This window comes from Maylandia zebra, linkage group LG5 (assembly GCF_041146795.1).
Source record: "Maylandia zebra isolate NMK-2024a linkage group LG5, Mzebra_GT3a, whole genome shotgun sequence".
NCBI classification, from domain to species: domain Eukaryota; kingdom Metazoa; phylum Chordata; class Actinopteri; order Cichliformes; family Cichlidae; genus Maylandia; species Maylandia zebra.
The window spans coordinates 33,305,766-33,326,621 of NC_135171.1; the positions used below are offsets into that span (position 1 = coordinate 33,305,766).

General features: G+C 41.1%; 1 protein-coding gene across 3 annotated transcripts in view; it reads left to right on the top strand.

The window, feature by feature from the left end:
* Positions 1-1,857: 1,857 nt before the first annotated feature.
* The window catches only part of ece1 (endothelin converting enzyme 1), a 31,058-nt gene continuing 12,059 nt past the window's right edge, over positions 1,858-20,856 (top strand). Inside the window, exons 1-3 of one of the 3 annotated variants that reach the window (XM_004547457.4) lie at positions 1,858-2,017; positions 11,074-11,160; positions 19,970-20,105. In XM_004547457.4, the coding sequence (XP_004547514.1) occupies positions 11,074-11,160; positions 19,970-20,105 (223 nt within the window). In that variant the 5' untranslated portion in view covers positions 1,858-2,017. Of the gene's footprint in view, positions 2,018-10,211; positions 10,329-10,503; positions 11,161-19,969; positions 20,106-20,856 lie in introns of those variants that run through there. The other 2 variants (XM_004547456.4, XM_004547455.6) reach the window with 2 other exon arrangements.

Genomic DNA, 20,856 nt, shown 5'->3' on the forward strand with positions numbered 1-20,856 from the left:
AAAAGGGATTTTAGTAAAGTACAGATTTCATCACTGAGCCATACACTCATCCAGCGGTTCTGGGCAATTATTTTAAGTCTAGAGTGACCACATCCCTAAAGAAGTACATGTGGGACAAAGAGTGTGTTTGTGTGGGACACTGTGGGTTACATATGCTGAGATGTGGTCTTAATTTTTTAAGAAACATGTACAAACTGTGTACAAGTATGACAGCTCTTATAAACTCTGTTATTTTGGCTGCTTTTCTGTTTGGTAATATTTTGGTTTAAGCAGTTACGCATCTGTATATGAGCACATTTCTTTTTGAGTCTTGTTTCTTTTTTGGGCTCTTGTGTGTGCCACTTCACCCGCCAATTCATGTAATTATTATTCTTAAAAATTGAGGTATTATAGCAATATCATCATAATAAAGGCACATAATTATTTTTATTATATTGTATATGCACTTCCTTTTGTTTAATTATATTCCAAAGAACTCTCCATATGTGAGACTTCATGGAGACTTTCTCTGTTGAACATAGGGACGAGTGATGAGGTGCAAATGCTGTGGAGACCCACATAAAGTGGAATACCTGCTCAGGGAGTATCACTCACACTTATCATTTATGACATGAATGCCACAAAGCTTAAAAACAAACAAACAACAAATAGACAACCATTCAATTTAGAGTCACAAATTAACCTAACCCCACTAACTGCCTGTCTTTGGACTGTGGGAGGAAGCCAAAGTACCTGAAGAGAGCCCACACAGAGAGAATATGGAAACTCCACACAGATGATGTCTAACTCAGAAACTTTCTTTTGCTGTTTAAAGTCGTTGGTAAGGAGTACTGCAGTTTCAGCTTGTGTGGTTTTATTTTGGATGTATGCTTCTTGCTATTTACTGCGACCTCCTTTGGGTGTCGCTGTTAGACCTGCTTTCTCAATCATCATATGCAGTTACATTCTTTATACAAATTTGTGGTTTGTATCTGGTCTGTCAGGCTAAAAAAATAAATAAAATAAAACAAAAGATAAAAATCCATAGAGCCTAATGTAGTTCATACCCTTTCCTGTCTTAAATAGCATTTGTTTTGGGGGTGCTTGGTGTATTTTTAGAGTATTTTTTCAGTTTGTCAAGGCTTCAAAATGAACAGAGATATCGGTTAACAGTCAAAGGTCATATATTCAGAAGTTCAATGTTGTGCGAATGTGTAAAATTTTAACTCTGCATGTTAACAATTGATACAACATGATGTACATGTATCACTGAAGTAAAATACAATATGAGGACTACTGGGAGGAAAAAAATGCTGGAACTGTTCTAGCTGTTACACCAAAGTGTTTCAAGGTGAGTAAAGCTGATATAAAGAGTACTTATTATTATTATTATTATTATTAATAATAATAATAATAATAATAATAATAATAATAATAATAATAATAATAATAATAATAATTACATTTTAAAAATTCAAACTTTTGAATTGGGATTTTAAAGTTAATGACGTTAGAAGAACAAGCATACATTTTGGTGGTTGTTTGAACTTTTGATACATTGTTACACGAGCTTAGTTAATTCATCAGCAGTTATATTGATATCATTGCTCTGGCAAGTTCAGCATAACCAAAATGCTTAGTTAATGTTGGGTTAACTTAGTAATGCAGGCTAATACTCTTTAGTGTTTATCTTTTACTAACCTATGTAGGCTACTGTGACAACTCAGATACGGGGGAAAAGAGAGAGGTCACTATTAAACCTTACCATTAAAAACCAATTTGATGTTTTTATGCTGAGAGAGCAGCTTCTTGCCGACGCCTCTCATTTCAGTTTGAGTGCTTCTATTTGAAACCTCTAGGCGTGAATGTGCTGATTTCCGGGGTAGAGGCGTAGTGGAGGAAAGTTTCAGAGGGACGTGAACTATCTTGACAATGAAGCGCAGGCTCTTTGGCTGTTTTAGCTGAAGATCGCTCACTGTCCCACGGTCAGAAAGCGCACCAGAGTCACGGCGGTGGCGGCAGATCAACAGAGAGCACGGTAAGACGTCCTCTGGCTACACGCGATACTGATTAAAAGTGTAATTACACAACTGGACTGTGCGCAGTAACGCATTAAGAGAGACTAATTATTACAAACTACTGCGAGGTTGTGGTCATTAAAGGAAGAAACCCTGTTTTTAAAGGAAATGTTAATGCAAATGTGTGGCTGTGCTTCCTATATAACTAAAGAGCAGGCTGCATACAGAGCCTTGCATGGAGTTTAGTGGCCTTATTCTAGGTTAGCTTCATGCTGTGGGTTTTAATTTGACAGTAACTATCCAATAGAGATTTGGGGCTTTGCTGCCATATTCAAATATGTTGCATTAATAGTCTTGTTTGCAGCCTCTCAGGTTTTCACTACTAACTTTGACACACATCACGTTTGAGTCAGCAAAGTTGTGTTCATAAATACCCAGGGGTGCGTTTAGTGAGTCAACCTCAACATCCTATCGTTCCATGTACCATTTAACACGCTCAACCGTCTGCACTGACCTGTGCATATGTGACATTTTAGTCACCACAACTTCTACAACCAGCGTATTTGAGATTACATTTGTAAGAATTTATTATATATACAGAGGCAAAAAATTGATTGTTTTGTGCCTCTGCCCCCCTCTTTGTGTACTGTGAAGAACTAAATAGTGAAAACTTTCTTTAAAAGACTATCCAGAATGTTTTCTGCTTGTGTTTAGGGACCAACGCAACCATAATAAAAGTTTCAAGTTATTACATCAAATTTAAAGCAAATTCTTCCTAAAATAGATTGCTTCACCTTAACCTCAGCTTTAGGAGGAATTGGATTTCCTGATTTTCATGTCCTTTTGCCACTTCCTTTTCCTCTCTGTTGAGAGCTACTTCTGCTTTTCACTGCTTTTTCTTTTTAATTTATGTAGCAATTAACCAGTCCAAACTCAAGTTAAAATCAATATCTAGGTTGTTTGAAATACTGCTCTGTTGATTGCTGGCACAGAAGGCAACTATTTGTACAGTTTCATGCCTGGGTGATTGATTGCTTTAAAGATGTTTACAAGGCTCTGGAGGTGTTGCACTTGGGGAGCTTGGTTCACCCAGTTATTCATTACCTAGGTGTGATCAGGAGTGTGCTGCAGGATGCCATAACAACAGCAGGAACAGGTAATCTGCTGTTATCTGTTTGTGCTGGTGCAAGATTCCGTGTGCCACTCCTTTTAATCCTGGCCTTATGCTAAAAAGGTCCTGCTTGGAGCGCTTTAATCATATATGAGAACTATAGTGAAATATAGCAATATGCCATATTATATGTATCAGGGCAAATATTATTCTACCACGTTTAACTTGTGTGCATGCAGGGTCAGGATGACTGAACTTAATACTTTGGTTACTTGCAGCAGACACACAGCATGATGGCGAAACAAGACCTGGCTCATTGATATTTGATCACCGTACATACGTCAGAGTACCTGAAAAGTACACAGAATAATGAGTTGGAGTCGTACACTAACCAGGAATCTGAAGAATTTCAGAGCTGAAACCTGCATATTAAAAACCATGTGAGAGAAAATGCAAGCTCTTTATTTTGTCAAAGGAGGCATACACAGAACACTAAAAATAGGCCTGAAGTGTTATGATTCTCATAAAGCTCTTCAGCTTAGTTTAACAATCAGAGCTGGGAAAGCCTGGGAAAGTAGCTTTATGTTTTTTTGTGTGTGTGTGTGTGTGTGTGTGGGGGGGGGGGGGGGGGGGTCATTATCAGGGTGTTTTCCCCAAAGGAAACATTGTCTCTGCACTGTGACAAAAAATAAATTTCCACTGCTGTTTTGACATCAGGGATCAAGAGCTGCAGCCTGAGATGACTTTGTCTTATCAGCGGCCTTCAGGCAGAAACGGGAGCCTGGACACAAAAGATTAAGTGGTTGGTGGCTCCTTTTAGGAATAACTGCACCAGGCATTATTCCTAGTTTAATTTCTTTGCTTCATTTGCTACGTAAACATGTGAACATTAGGCACAGGTCGAAAACTCAGCTGACAAGTTGAAGCCGCGAGCACTGAATTGCAGTATTCCAGTAAACACAGCCAGAGGCAGCTGCAGTGTGTTCAGCCAGTTTCTCATCAGGTAATATGTTGGACTGGATCAAAAAGTTTGTACTTGTTATAGTAGGATGTTTAGTCATGTTTATGTTCGACAGGGTGGTATTCCTGGAATGTTTTTCCTGAACTTTGGATTCACACCAATGGGTTAACAAAGAGCTTTAGGCTTGGAAAGAAGCCTGTTTTTTTCTCTGCTTCTTGCTGAAAGTCTTCTGAGATTCATCTCTGCATGACAGCACAGCATGATTCAGATCTGATAAACAGAAGTCAACAGACACGTGTCTCTTGCGCAGGATACTAGGCTTATATTGTAACTTGTTTCTAGCATGTAGTCATTAATTACTGATCTTATGTGGTCTGCAGCTGCATCCAGACCTAGCGTCTCGCTGGCTTACCACAGTGGTTGACCAGGGCACACTTCTTCCCGTGCCGAATGGGTGCACTGCCAGCTCATGTCAGACAAACTTTAAATCATCTCCCTCCTTCCGCCGACATTTTTTACACATTTTCTTTTTCCTCTCGTCCTACTCGCATTTGTTTCTTTGCTAATAAACTGTCAAACTCTGCACGCCACAGCGCATGCAGCACCCAATTCTAAACACAAACACACTGAAGTTATTATTGGAAGAATGCCCGAGTGCTACAAATAATCGTCTGGTTTGCAGGATCAGTGACGAATTACTGACGCATGGTTGGGTTTACATTCTCCCTCAAAGGCCACAGTCTCCCGTCATTTCCAAGAATTGGAGGATACTTACCTCGCATACTGTCGGCTTTACTTTGGGAAGACATCTTTGGGCCCTGTGGGACACCATTAGGGATTTCCTACAAAGTGTCCACAACTGACCTTGACCACAGACTGTTAGTGTAAGATTTGCATCATTTTATGTTTTCATATGCCTCCCACTTGTCACTTAGCGTGACTTCCTTTAAGAAAGGGCATCAACAGGAACTTGTGAGCAGGAGAGACCTAAGGTTCATATTTATAATTTATAACTCTTTCTTTCAGGTCTGTGTGGATGAGTGTATATTAGTATTGCATCAAGTATTACAATTCACATTTCTTGAAAATAAAAGAGGCCTTTATTGGTCACAAAATATTAACAGGAAAGGGGAAGTGGTATTGTGACTACGTAGTGATTCAACTCAATCTGTGTGGCAATCTGTGCGTACACATCTGCACAGACTCTAGCTGCCAGGAAAGTGTTCAGAAACAGTGAATGTGCACAGGAATGCCTGTGCAGCAACAACGTGGACAGTGCCAGTAAATACTGCATTTTGTTATCCTGCACTGTGATCCAAAGCAGACTACATGATTAAACTGGGGTGTTTTTCTTTTTTGCATATAATTTTGTTGAGTTACACTCACTTTGTTTAATTCATGAGGCGCTTTTTTTGTTAAATGGAACAGCTGTAATCCTTTAATGAGTTATAGGTCAAATATTGATGGAGCAAAACGTATGTGTGTCAAACGAGAAAGTCAAACGTCAATGTCCCCATTAGACCTTTTGCTTTGAGCTATAGGCCATTCGAAACCATTTATATAATTGAAAGTGTATCTTTGCCCTCATATTCTGCCCTACCTCTTTCCCCTCATCATTTTAGTCCTTCCATTTTTTCATAAGCTGATTGTATGACCCAGCAGGCCAGCTGCCAGCCCTTTATTGGAGTTCATAAACACACCAGCACAGTGATGGTTTTTGCAAAGTATGTAGAATCATCCTTTTTGCTTGTTTGTTTTTTGGCATGCAACTAATCCTGCAGTGTTTGTCGCAGAAACACAATGACGACTGCTACAGCGTGGGTCTTGGTGTCAGATTTTCAAAATAAAAGCCACCGGTTTCTTAATGTAAGCTCAATGTGCTTTAAAATATATCCAGTTTCCAAAATAAAAACGCTGAGTTATTGTTTTTTGTTTTTTTTTAAAGAAAGCACTTTCCTTCTTAATGTAAGCCTGATATGTTTTTTTTATAATAAAGCCCCTAGTTAGATCTAGGAAGTTATGAGGACAACAACAAGCAGTAGTTTTATTTCAGAATAAAAGTCCCCAAACAGTTATTGGCTGGTATCAGTGTCTTCCCTAGTAAGTTTTATACTACTGATCAGAATGAAAGCCTTTTAATTTAATTTTTTTTTTTCAGTTTCCTTCTGCTTCAGTAACTATTTCTTTTTTTAAGTTGGCTTATTTATGTACAACTATTTAAGCAGCAAGCAGCCGACCAAGAACAGCAGTACCAACAAATCCAACACTCTTTCTCAACAAATTTTCAGTTTAACTTCAACTGTTCCCCTCCTCCCATTGGGGTTCATTTCATAAATCTCATCTAATAGAAACCAAGATTTAGTAGGAATCACAGGAATTTGTGCTCCTGGTTTGCATGGAATTCTCGAGGATTTTTGTGGTAGGAACATCAATTTTTGTTTATGAGAGACGAGTGGGAACTAAAAGAAAGGATCTGACCTTCTGGCTGTGCTTATGAGACAATCTAATAAAGTCTTAATCAAGTAAACATTTATTTCAGTCGCGGGTTTGGTTTTTGGTCAAAAGGCTAACATGTGAACTGTGCCCACAAGGGGAAAAACTAAGATTGGACAAAAGTGCTATTTTAGAGTCTGATTATATGCTTGATGATCAAAATACTCCAGGCAAAAATGTTTTTAATATATCCCCCTGTGGCGTTTTGCATTGTGGTGACACATTTACCGGGTTGACAGGCAGCTGAAGTTAATCATTGTCCTGTTAACAGTGTTGAAATTGTAGTATAAGAACGATCTATATCTCTGGCCTCTTGTGCTTCAGGTGTTTACTAGTGAACTGCAGATATGTATATTTACTACCCAAAAGTCTACAGTCTTACTTGTGTAAGACAAGCAAGACAACTTTTTGTGATGCATAGTCTGGAGTCTTGCTGCAACAGAGTAGATGACTTTACACGTGGTTGCCTGGTTGGCAGAGGCAGGATGTAAACAACAACCAAGATGGCATTTAAAAACTTCCAGAGCATGTAATGTGTGTGTAACCTCACAGCTAGCAGTTCAATGTCAGAGCTGCTGAAAGTGACCTGGGTGGCGCAGTTTGTTAATAAAAGCAGCAATCCAGTCAACGCTTTCCTTGCCACTCTGATCTTTTCCTGTTACCAGAAACGCCTGAAAAGCTGTATCAATAGGAGCCAGTAATTCTGAGGCAACAGGCTATGGGGAGTATTAGAAAACAAAGTTGTGTAATGTCAGTCGCTGTACTAAAAGATCTGTTTATGAATTGTAAGTGATAGGAAGTAGCTCCTTAGGTTTGGAAGTTTCAAATTAGCTCTTAAAAATGGATTGCGCATTGCAATCAACCATCCAGGAAAGTAACTCTCCAAAAGTTGATTCTGTTCATCTGGACGTAATAATAATAATGGATTGGATTTATATAGTGCTTTTCAAGGCACCCAAAGCGCTTTACAATGCCACTATTCATTCACTCTCGCATTCATACACTGGTGGAGGCAAGCTACGGTTGTAGCCACAGCTGCCCTGGGGCAGACTGACAGAAGCGAGGCTGCCATTTCGCGCCATCGGCCCCTCTGGCCAGCACCAGTAGGCAAGTAGGGTAAAGTGTCTTGCCCAAGGACACAACGACCAGGACAGAGAGCCCAGGGATCGAACCGGCGACCTTCCGGTCACAGATACGCTTCCACGTAGCGTAACGTCAACATTTGGAGATTGCACATTGCCTTTGAGAATAATCGGAACATTTGGAAATTGACTCTTTGAATTGCAAGCAACAAACTATACTGTGGTGTGTAGTTTAATATTCCCCAAAAATGATGTCCAATTATTCAAATATTTGAGATTTATTGTGAAACAGGCTGCTATGAATACATTCATAAACTCAGATGGGTTTTAAATTTTGCTTAATTTAAACACCACCACTAACATTTTTTTTGTGTGTTAGTTTTTTAAATGTGATTAAAGGTCAAAAATGTAGAACCCAAGAGGCAGGTTTAGCTGCAACATTGACACCCAAAAAAGAATTACAAGTCTAAACAAAGTCCAAAAGGCTTGTGCAAACACCACAGTAATCCACGAGACCACAAGGAGGGACACCAGGTGGAACAGCAGACAGCCTAACCAGTGACACGGGGCGAGACAGGAAAATAAATGAAGACAGGTGAACCTAATGAGGGTGGGGCAGGGGAATCACAAAAGTGGCAAAGTAACACACAAAGACACATATGACACTGAAAAAGAGGAAGTGAGTGGTAGTGACACAGAGTGAAGAAAAAGGAAATACAGGAGACATGAGAAAGTAGTGCTTTTTAAGAAAATAAACGAGATAAATCTTAAAAACTAAATAAAAACGTAAACACTATATAAGTCATTCATGAAAGTTTCTTTATGTCCATCCATCGTGTATCCAGTTTCGTTGACACTGTAGGATTTAACTGATATTCCATGTCCCCATTTGTCCATGTTCTACCTGGAGGAGCCGTCCCACCCCTACCCACCAGGCTTGATTGGTGTCCCCCTGGAAGAGGAGGTGGCTGGGGAGAGGGTGTTCTGGCCATCTCTGCTTAAATTGCTACCCCTGTGACCCCAACCTAGATAAGCACTGAAAAATGAAAGGATAGACAGCTATGGTTTAAATCTGTACCCTGCACCACAGAATGACGTGCACCTTCACAGTAATATAACTACATGTTTCTGCCATACAGACCACAACAGCTGTGATAGGGCTGTTTGGTAGCATTATATGGTATAACCTCAGTATATTGAGTAACACAGGGAGGATACCTCTGTGTAATAAAAGTTGTAACTGTCTCTTGCTTACAGTTATATAGTTAGCACAGTACTAAATCATGCTGAGGTTTAGCCGAGACACCCTTCAGAGAAAGCTAATTTCCCCTGCTCACATTCCTGCTCATATTCTTTTGGTCATAAAAGCATCACCATTCATCCAATTTTTCTTATTCAGTTCAGGGTCTTAGCTAGTCGCCAGTCATTTAGAGAGACAGACAATCATGCGCGCTGCCATTCACAACCACGGCCAACTTAAAATCAACAGTTAAGCTAGCATGTATGTATTTGGACTCATGTAGGGGGCCAGAGTACCCACAGGAAGAACATGTGTTCCAGCTGGGCGGCAGATTCAAAAATAGGCTACAGTGCTAGACACAATGCTATGAGAACCTTATTGCTCTCCCTCCCATCATCACAGGTCAAAAATAAAGCAGCTGCTTTATAAAATCTTTATAGCTTCTTCAGCAGATTAAAATGATTTGCAATATGATGTGTTGTCTAATAAATGGATCCATGTGCAAGCCTCAGCTAGGGTTAAACTTCTTTGTTATTTGGTGACCAGCTTCCCACTCCAGCTCATAAAGGAAACTTTGAAGTGCTATTTCTATACATTATTATGAAATATTCTTAGTATTACCTTACCTTTCAAGTTATTTTTCTTTTTATAACGGAAAGTTAGTGTGGTTGTGCATTATTGGTGTTTGTGTCGCTTACCCACTTAAATCAGCCAGACATTATGCTTTAATAAATAGAGCCATGATACATTTTCTTTTATTTTTTACATATACTTCCCAAAGAAGGAATACCTGCTGATGGTCGGGCGATCGTGGCTCAGGGGGTTGGAAATCGCATCTGTAACCGGAAGGTCACCGGTTCGATCCCTGGGCTCTCTGTCCTGGTCGTTGTGTCCTTGGGCAAGACACTTTACCCTACTTGCCTACTGGTGTTGGCCAGAGGGGCCGATGGCGCGATATGGCAGCCTCGCTTCTGTCAGTCTGCCCCAGGGCAGCTGTGGCTACAACTGTAGCTTGCCTCCACCAGTGTATGAGAGTGAATGAATAGTGGTATTGTAAAGTGCTTTGGGTGCCTTGAAAAGTGCTATATAAATCCAATCCATTATTATGGTCAGCTGTAGATATTCTTTGTCTTATGTGTTTAGGTTATACCGATGACAGGTTCCACTTACACGTCATGGTGCAGGATTTCTGTTCTGTCACTTCCTGATTTATTTTGTAATCCTTGGACCATGTTCATTCCTGTTAGCTTTGCTTCTGGTCCTTCTTACGTTTCCCTCCAATTTTCCACCACACCTGTCCCCAATCAGATAATCACTCTCCCCAGCATATATACTCACAGCTTCCCTTCCGGTTGGCTTCTTTTTTAAAACAGCTTTTTCATGTTTGTGCCCCTTTTTGGGTGAGGGATTAAACATGAGAAGAAGTGGCTGTTATGACTTTCAGGTAACAATTGCAAAAGAAACTGAGCATGTATGTAAAAGATTGTTGTTGTTTTTTTTTCTGTGCTCCTCCTCCCAGTCCATTGTGTCCTATAGAAAAGACAAAGGGCGTGAACTACAACTGCGCGCTTGCCTCCACAAATCTAAGTGAAACCACATTTGAGTATGTGCTTTCACACACACTCACATAGACGCGCACGCTCACACAATCTGTACCATACACTCAGTCTCAGTCATGTAAAAGTCAGAGCTACTTCCCGTTTTTCAGTAGTTCCGGCTTCTCTGTTGCCGTGTTTGCACAGACCGTGCTGAAAAGGAAGTCTACAGAAACTTTGCTCAGGAAGAGAGGGAGAGGAGAAGCGCAAGGAGATCGTACTTTCAGGAGGAGGAGGTTTTCCTACTGTTGTGAAGTTTGCTGCAGGGTCTCTCTGCCTGAAGCCATGGGGGTGTTTGGAGGTGTTGAGAGAACTGGAGGGAGCAGAAAAGTGCTTTGAAAGGCAGACCAACACGTGTTGTTTTTTTTATGTTCCATTTGTTTTTCCCCCAAGTAGTTTTGCTGTGTGAGTGAAAGAAGTAAACCGGATAATTTTTTCTCCTGATGGATTTTAGAGGGAAACCCTACTCTGCCTTAAATTCCTGAAGAACAGACACCGCACGCAAAAACTCTCACACACGTTAGTGGGATGTTATTAGATGCTTGAAGCAACATGGAAGCTCTGAGAGAGTCTTTTCTTAATTTGACTTTTCAGATGTCCGCATACAGGCGAGCCACTCTGGACGAGGAGGATGTGGTGGACTCCACCAGTGACGATATCTACCCATCAGCTCCCATGCAGGTAAGAATGCAAATACCTTGGGCTAAACCTAAGAAACAGGTTGGTGCTGGTACTGGATTATTATAGAACATGTGGGTAAGTGTGTAATTGTTGAGGTTTTGCACCTGGTATAAGACAACACATTTTCTAAATTTTTAATTACAGATGAACCAACAGCGGCTTATGCTTATGCTTATGATTAGTTTTTTCTTTTTAAGCAAGCTGTCCTCATTTAGTGGTTCAATAAAAGCCGCCACTCTAGCCGTAGTATTAGTTTAACTTGTCTATCCGGAACTTTAAGATATCTAGTACTTAGAAATGTATTCCTATTCTGATTTATGAAGGAATTTGAAGTCTTCATGTAATGTTGCATTGGCCAAAACATCTAAATAGAGGCCTCATTCTGAACTGAGCATGTGTATGAAATAGAAGATTATAAGATTAGTGAGTATATTTGCATGACAGTTGAACGAAAGATGGCCTAACCGCTAGTGAGCTGGGACATATCCTCCCCAGTGTCTGTAGTTCTCAAACTAAATTTGGATCCCCTGGAATACTGTTAATGAATAAGTTAAAAATAAAAAGGCTTTAAACTCTTCCAGAAAAAGTCACCAGAAAAAAAAACTGTGGTCACATCACTTGTGTGGGTTTCATCCAGTTCTGTCCAGAGACGGCATTTTGTTTTTGCTCAGTGATGGACGGGGTGCATCCAACTCTCACCCAGCATCAGCTGGTATCAGTCCACTGAAACTGGTTGGATAAGCAGTTAAGAAAAGGCACGAATTGATGGATAACTGCATAGCTGTCATTTTTATCATTTTCATACATGTTGGGTGCAGATTGCTGCATCTTATTATTTATTTATTTATTTTATTCATGGTGGGGACAAAATAAAACTCCTGTAAAATAAAATTATCAGTGCTATAACTGAAAACTGTCTATAGTTCAAGCAATACTGAAATCTGAACTTTGCCTCCACTGTTCTGCTTGGCTTTCAGTGTGGCATCAAGCACAAATTAACCATGTCAACAGTAAAAATGATAAAGCTAGCTAAATTAAAGAATTCCCAACAGCATGTATTTGTATTTTACAGGAGCCTTGCAGAAACATCCTGGAAATGTTATTCTCTGTAGTAAAAACAATGCAAAAAGCCATAATCAAAACACTAAGCGTATGCTGTTGCTACTGCCCTTCTACTCATGTATTTGGTTGACAGCATTTTGAGATCATTTTACAACATTTCAGCAATTTGGCAAATATTAATGTTTGGACAAATGTCTTAATTGTTACTTGTAAAATTTAAAAATGATTTGTCTCCTGTGTCTTAGAGAGAAGACCACAACGCAAGAATATTCCACAAATTGACTTTAGTTTTCAAACAGAATGAAATTGGTTGCTTTTTTTCTCCCCATTGAGATGAAGTTGTCTTTATTTTTTTTATGGTTTTCACCCAAGGAAGTTTTTGCGCACAGACACTGAAGCATTTAAGTGTGAAATCCTTTGTATTTTTTCTGCTTTATGAAAGAACACAACATGTATAAAGGATTTCACTGAGACTGCAGATAGAGCATTTGGCCTCATTGCTTAAGTTAAACAGTGTATTGTTCATGTCCATACAGTGCAGACAGACACTGTTTTGTGCAGTTCGTTCATTCTTTAGGTGCTTTATTTAACCAGGATTGAAACTGTGTTCAAACTGTGCCTAGATTCAAGTATAACGTGTGGGGTTTTTATTTTTGTGAAATGAAATGTAGCTTCCTAAGACTGTGGCAAACTACAGGTGAGAAAGACTTGGCAGTGATTATCCCAATTGTGCTCAGAAATGCAGCTCTGCACCAAACCTGCTTAATTCACTAAGGCTCTGGGATTAAGAAGCCGCCTTTGCTTCGATCACACTTTAATTTGACTTGTGAAAATGTGTTGTTGTTTTTTTGTTTTTTGTTTTTTTTCCGCCTGTCCCATTTGGTTCTTTAGCCATCAGAATTGTTGTCTGAAGACCAACAAGGATACCCAATGGATTTACTTTGCCGAATGGATCATCGTGGCATTGCCGTATTGGTCCATTTGGTCGATCTTTGTTTTTATTATTTATTATATTTTATTTTCAGATGTTACAGACGGGACAGACATGAGTGAGAGATAGGAAAGGGAGAAAGAAAGAGGAAGGAAAGGAAAAACAGAAGGGGAGAGGGACAGTGAGAAAGGGGGGGGGAGGAAAAAAATAAAAATCTCCTGGATCACCTGTTGAGAGAAGAATAGAAAACAAGCAAAAAAAGACAAAAAAAAAAAACAAAGCAACATACTAAACACAACACAATCGCATTAATCTAGCTAAGTGTAAACAGCAGTAAATACTAAATATTCAATGTTGTTGTGCAGCACGCAGGACAGATGTGCTTCGAAGTAGCAGCCAAGAAAGGTGTAATTTGGGTCTACGAGCAGTGAACACCCGTGTGCATACCTGTGTGGATCAGCGCGCTTGTATTCCAAAGGTTTCTCCATGTAACGATCTGCTAGGGAGTGTGGGGGGGCCACAGCCCCGTCCTCCAGGGTGTGAAGCAGGTATGGAGGAGATCAAAACTCCAGACATCCAGAGGCCCCCAGAACACAAGAAACCATGGAAGACCAACAGAGGGGCAGCCGCGCCACTGTTCCAGTAAGAGCTGAGGAGAGTCCCAGATGAGGGCTCACTCAGCAGCCGCGGAGCAGAAGCCAGGGGGAGTTGCAGTGACGCGCCCGTGAGCTCCGCCGGCCGCCAGCCGTGCCTGAGTGACCGAGCCCCAGGCCGAGAGGCCGGGGGCACCCCACCCCCGAAGGGGCCCGAGCGAGCCCCAGGCTCCAGGCCCCGATAAGCAGCCGTCAAGGAGTGAGCCGGTGTGTACCCGGACGCCCACCCCCACACACAAAGAACCACCAACGCACCGACCCCTGAGGGAGTCCGCCACCGGCAGGGGAAGTGGTGGTAGGTGGAGATAGGCCTCCAAACCTTGGAGGGCCTGAGGTGTCCCCAGAGAGGTGGCGTCTGATACCCAACCTGACATATAGACACAGACATACAGGCACACACAGACACAAACATCCATTCCCCCCCCTCATGCTCTCATATGCACTCACTCCACACTCAACCAACGTGGAGACAGACATAAAGAGACGCTGTACACACGATCACACTCCCCAAGCGTACTCTACAAACCGGGTCTAGGTACCCTTGCCCCTGGAGGGGGGAACTGCACCCAGACCCAGGTGGTGTTACCCTTTTCCCTGCGGTGGGGAGAGGCAGACCACCCCGACTCCGTAGCAGCAGGGAGGCCCCACACTCCAGACCGCAGTCGGACGGCCAACTCCACCTAGCCCTCCCGCTCCAGCAGGCCGCAGAGAATGGGGGTGGGAGAAGACTCCAAACCTCCCTCCACCCGCTTATTGTAGTGTTGATGCATGTGTGTTCTAAGGTGCAATTAAAACCCAGGAGGGCATGGAGCTACCTGCCAGAGAGCAGCAGTTAAGCGCATGGTCCCTCCTGCTAGCCCTCAATGTCTACGTGTATTTAAAATTGAGAGGTGGGCAACGACGCCAGGGGTGAGGTGTACACCCTGATGGTAATTTGGACTCCGTGTATCGTGCCCACCCCCAAGATCCTATATGTATGTGTAATGAGAGTGTGAGTAATGTGAATGTCTAAGTTGTGGGATAAAATTGAGGCAGAGGCAGCCAGAAGGGGACGGGGGGGTAGCCTCCTCTGCACCCTGGTGACATACCCCTACTCCAAGGCCCTGCATGTGTGGGTGGTTGTGGTGGAGCGGGAAGAGAGAGGCAGCTGGAGATGGGGAGGGAAGGAAGGGAGGGGCAGGTAACCCCTCCCTGGGGCCAGCTCCCCCGCTGACCCCAGTAGGCACTCCCACACTCCGCGACCCGCCAGGGAAAGGGGGCCCAGGCCCATCCAGACCGGGGCCCAGTGCAGCAGCGCCTCCCGGCCCCACAGAGCCCGGGACAGTCCACCCAACCCCACCACAGAGAAAACTGCACCCACCCCACCATCCACTCATCTTCCAGACTACATAAGACTGTAAACGCCCAGGCTGAGATCTTCCTCCACCTCTCCTGTATCTCCCCCTCCTGCAGAGAGTTCCTGAGAGAAGAAAGCTCCTGCAAGATGTGACCATCCCCCCCACCAGTTGAAGAGCCCCCCAGGCGGTTCGACGCACCGGCGGCACCCTGCTCCAGGGCCGGGCCCCCATGCACCCACCCGCCCCAGCCCAGAGACGGAGCGCCCCCAGAACCTCACGCCCATCCCGGACCCACCCAGGGGCAGCCAGGCTACCAGGTCAGTAACCCACGTCCGTCAGCACAGACCCTCCCCTAGCCCCGCTGCACGCAGCCGCGAGGAAACAGTCACCTGAGAGCCAACAGAGCCCCCAACCGGACATGACCGCTACCCCGGGTTGAGCCCCCCAAGGAAGATGCCTCCGGGGAACCCCCCGACGCCCTAAGCCTGTCCCTACCCCCACACCAATCACAACAGTGAAGGCGGGACCAAACTATGACCCCCCCCCACCCCCACTAGGTGATGGAGCTGATCAAAGGAGCCCAGAGCAATTGATCTGATGTGGTGGCAGAGGCTGTATCAAGACTAATGTAATCTAATGGATAATTTCTATATTGGTTAGAATTAAGATTATTTTTATTTTTCCAGTTCATGAGGACTGTTTTCTTGGCTATGCATAGGGCAGTGAAGATCATATGGGCTATATTCTTTTCTGAAGTGACATTATCTAAGCTGCCCAGTAAACACACTAAGGGGGAAGTTGGAATGTTACATTTCAGACACTTTGTCTTCACATATCTCGCGCCAAAACTTTTGCACTGGTGGACAGAACCAAAGAGCGTGGATGTAATTGTCTGGTGTATTGCCTTGACAGTGTAAGCAGTTGTTGGAAGATGTAAAGCCCATCTTGAACATCCAATGACCTGTATAGTGCACTCTATGAAGTATTTTGTATTGTATTAATTGCAGACTGGGATTTTTAATTAATTTAAAGGTTTTTAAGCAAATCTGAGACCAGAAGTTTTGGTCTAAGCTGACTGATAAATCTGCTTCCCACTTTCCAATAGGAAGGGATATTGATTCATCTAATTTAGAAAGTGTTCTGTATATTTTAGATAATAATTTGGGGGATTTAAGAGTAAGAAAATGTGCCGCACTTAGTGGTGTTTGTAATTCAACTTGACTGAGGTTAAATTTCTTTTTTACTATGGATTTAATTTGTTGATATTCTAAAAATCTTGTCTTGTTGATCCCATATTGTGCAACTAGTCTGTCAAATGGAATAAATTCTGTTCCCTCTAATATATGTTCTAAGTATTTAATTCCTTTACAACTCCATTCTGGGAAATTAATCATATTATTGTTTTGTAATATGTCAGGGTTATTCCAGATAGGTGTATGTTTGCATGGGATTAATGAAGACTCCATTATTTTTAGAAACTCCCACCATGCTGTCAGAGAAAAGCTGATGTTGATACTTTTAAAGCATTCATGTCTTTTGATGTTTGAGCTAATAAATGGTAGGTCTGAAATCTCTAGATCCTTGCATAGTGCCTGTTCAACATCTAGCCAGGGCTCAACTAAGAGGGTATGTTTTAACCATTCTGAGATGAACTGAAGCCTGTTGGCTAAGAAGTATTGGTAAAAATTAGGCAGATCTAATCCTCCTCTATCCTTGGTTCTTTGTAGCGTTTTTAAGCTGATACGCGGGGGTTTATCTTTCCAAAGGAATTTGGAAATATATGAATCCAGAGATCTGAACCAATCTTGTGATGGTTTGTTAGGGATCATCGAAAATAAGTAATTTATTTTTGGCAAGATCATCATTTTTATAGTGGCGACCCTTCCCATGAGTGATATGGGTAAAGATTTCCATCTAGTCAGATCGCCTTCTACTTTCTTTAGAAGTGGGATGTGGTTTAGTTAAGTCTGAAAGCTTAGGAGAGACATTAATACCTAAATATTTAATATTTCCGGATTGCAGTGGGGCAGAGGAAGAATTATGGAAGGAGCAGTTAATGGGGAGAACTGTAGATTTTGGCCAGTTAATTGAGTAATCTGAAACTCTTGAAAACCAGTTTATTAAAGTAATTAACTCAGAGAGGTTGGTTTGTGTGTTTTGCAGAAAAAGCAACACATCATCCGCATAGAGACTGATTTTATGTTCTGTTCTTACATTTTATGCCCTTAATTGTTGTAGCCTGTCTAAATGCTGCTGCTAGAGGTTCGATAAAAATTGCAAAAAGTGAAGCGGAGAGTGGGCATCCCTGTCTGGTGCCCCTCAGGAGATAGAAGCTGGAGGATGTCTGGTCATTTGTTCTGATACGAGCTGTTGGGGAATTGTATAATATTCTTATCCAGTTTATGAAAGAGTTTCCAAAACCAAATTTGTGTAAAGTTGCGAATAAAAATTTCCAGTTAACTCTGTCAAATGCTTTTTCTGCATCTAGAGATAATATTATGGTTTCGATGTTTTTATCGTATGAGTAGTCTATTAAATTAAGTAATCTACGAGTGTTTGTTGAGGAGTGCCGACCTTTTATGAAACCAGTTTGGTCAGGATGAATTAAGAGGGGGGTCATTTTCTCTAATCTCTTTGAGAGAGCTTTGCAGATTATTTTAAGGTCTACATTTAAAAGAGAAATTGGACAATAGCTTGAGGGAAATAAAGGGTCTTTGCCTGGTTTTAGCAGGAGACTAATGTTGGCAGAATTCATATTTGGTGGTAGTCTGCCATTTTCCTCGATTTCCTGCAACATGCCGTGGAATACTGGTGCCAAAATTATCCAGAATTCTTTGTAGAATTCTGCAGGGAAGCCGTCTGGACCTGGAGCCTTATTATTGGGCATACTTATCAGGGCTTCCTGGAGTTCACTTGGCGTCAGTGGCGAATCCAGTTCCATTGCTTGACTATCTAGTAATTTTGGAAGAGTTACGTTGTCAAGAAACAGATCAATTTCATTTTTAGATGGGTTTATTTGTGGTGAGTATAAAGTTTCATAGAAATCCCTAAAAATGTTGTTTATTCTTCCAGGATCATATATTATGTTCCCCGATAAATCTTTAGCAGCACATATAGTTGTTTTTTCTTTATTTATTTTTAGCTGGTTAGCTAGAAATCGACCTGATTTGTTACTGTGTTCAAAATTCTGCAAGCGAAGTCTTTGTATAAGGAATTGTGTTTTGTTTTTTTTGTTTTTTTATTAATAATTTCATTTAATTCTAGTTTTGTTTTGCATATTTTGTTCAATGTTTCCTGATCTTGGTCGCACGCGTAGGCTTCTTCTAGTGATTTGATGTTTTTTTTTTTTTTTTTTTCTAATTCCTGAATATTTTTGTTTTCTTCTTTCTTTGTGTGATGAGAAAGAAATTATTTTACCTCTCATCACAGCTTTCCCTGCTTCCCATAGAACAGAAGCAGATATTCCGGGAGTGTCATTAAAGTCTAAATATGAAGTCCATTCCTTTTTAAAATATTTAATAAAGTCTTCATCTTTAAGTAGTGATATATTAAATCTCCAGTTTTTTCTTGGCGTAGTGTTATTCTTGTGCATTAGTGTTAAAGATACAGGAGCATGATCGCTGACAGCTATAGGATGAATCTCAGTGTCTGAAATGTCACACAGCAGTGAGCTGCTGACCAAAAAATAATCCAGACAAGAGTAAGAGTGATGAACATGCGAGAAAAAAGTATATTCCTTACTGGTGGGGTGAAGAGAGCGCCATGCATCGCAAAGACCAAAGTCGCTCATATACTGTTTGATTATATTTGTGGACTGCCAATTGCGCTGAGTTCCTGTTGTGTTGAGCCTATCAATGTCTTCATTTAGTCCAAGGTTGAGGTCACCGCCAAGAATGAGTGTGCAATCAAGGTGTTCAGAGAGTGCACTAAAAAATCCGTGGAAGAATGAGGGTTCATCAACATTTGGACCGTATATACTTACAATACATAGTTTTTTGTTCAATATTGATAGTTTAATAATTAGAAATCTACCCTCTGGATCTATAACTGTATCAAGTACTGTAAAATTAACATTTTTATGTATTAAAATTGCTACTCCCCGTTGTCTAGAATTATAACAGGCTGCAAACACGTTAGGAAACTCAGGTGTTTTAAGTTCGTTTAAACCTGTGACAGGTCTGTGAGTTTCTTGTAATAAAACAACATCTGCCTGTAGTTTTTTTTTTTTTTTTTTTTTTTTTTTTTAAGCTGGTTAAATATCTTTAACCTTGTGAAAATGTCTACTAATAGCAGCAAATCTGATCCCTATATTTATAGATTTGGCATACCTGGCTTCAACATGGTGTAGTGTGTGGAATGAACAAAAGTCACCATTTATTTATAGGAGTCTCGTTCAGACTGACCAGAGTTTGTAATGTGTCCATTGAAGGATACGAGTGACTCTTGGAGTCAAAGTCTTTGAGCCACTTTTCAACAGATCGTTATCAGTAAACTCATCATTTAAAGGGTGAACACCAAAAGCAGCAGATAAAGTTCAGCGTTGTCTTGTCTTATATTAGGCCAAAAGTAAACTGTGCTTTTATTAGTGAGGAAACAATGAAAGAATGCTTGACCTCTTTCAGTGTATGAGGGCTGAGGAGACTAATGGAGAAGCCATTGTGCTGTGAAACCATACCTGTCATCAAATCCCTGAGAAACTTTATCTAGACACAATATTTTCCAGTTTTTGTTCACAAGCAAATACACTCATTGTGTGTCATTCATGCAGTAGTGTCTGTGGCTTTGAATTTTAAAAAGCCATCTAAAAGATTTGTGTATGTGTGTAGGTGAGTCTTCTGCACGGCCGTTCCTCGTGTTGGCCGAGCAGGACACGGATGGAGAGGAGGCTAATGTGCTTGGTGTGCATTCTGTCAGTGGGCCTGTTCGTAACTCTCATCACAACTGGGATTTTCTACAAACAGAGTGAGTCCAAAGTTTTATTGACACCTCAATATTACTATTTTGATCTTTCAGTGATTTTATATTTCTAATCTTATTTATTTTTTCTGAACTCCACAAAAGAATGAAAGAATCCTAGCCTGTAATTAACTTATACACTTAAGTTTTAAAATCAGCTGCTTCCAGTAACTAAGAAAATGATGCAGAAACAATCAAAAATATTTGGATTTTCAAAATAGGTTTAATTCTAAAAAATAAAATAAATAAAAAATTAAATTGAAAGGAGCCCAGTGCCTGTATTTACAAATGTCATAAATGACCCCACACAACTTTACGTTCTCCTCGCCACATCACACGTCTTGTGAAAGCTACAGGTGAAGAAGACACATTATTATTGGAGAATTTTTAGAACGGTCACAGCTACACTTACAAATATAGATGGTTCAAAGGTGACCCTGCTTGATCCCTTGAAAGTTGAGGTCAATCAACAAATTTGTGCTTGATGTATTAGACACTCTTTTGCAATGTAGAAATGCAAAGGGTGACCTTGTGTCCACAAACCCAGAGCAAGACTCAAGAAAATCTAGCAAAACATAAAAGCGCTACCCCATTCATGCATTTTTCTTCCCTTTATCCAATTCAGGGTTGTGAGTGGGATTGGGAGATCCCCCTGGACAGGTCTTGGGCTATTACAGGGTTAACATATGGACAATTGTTCATGCTCACATTTACATCTTCAGCCAGTTTACTGTAAAATCACCTAACCCTCTGAATT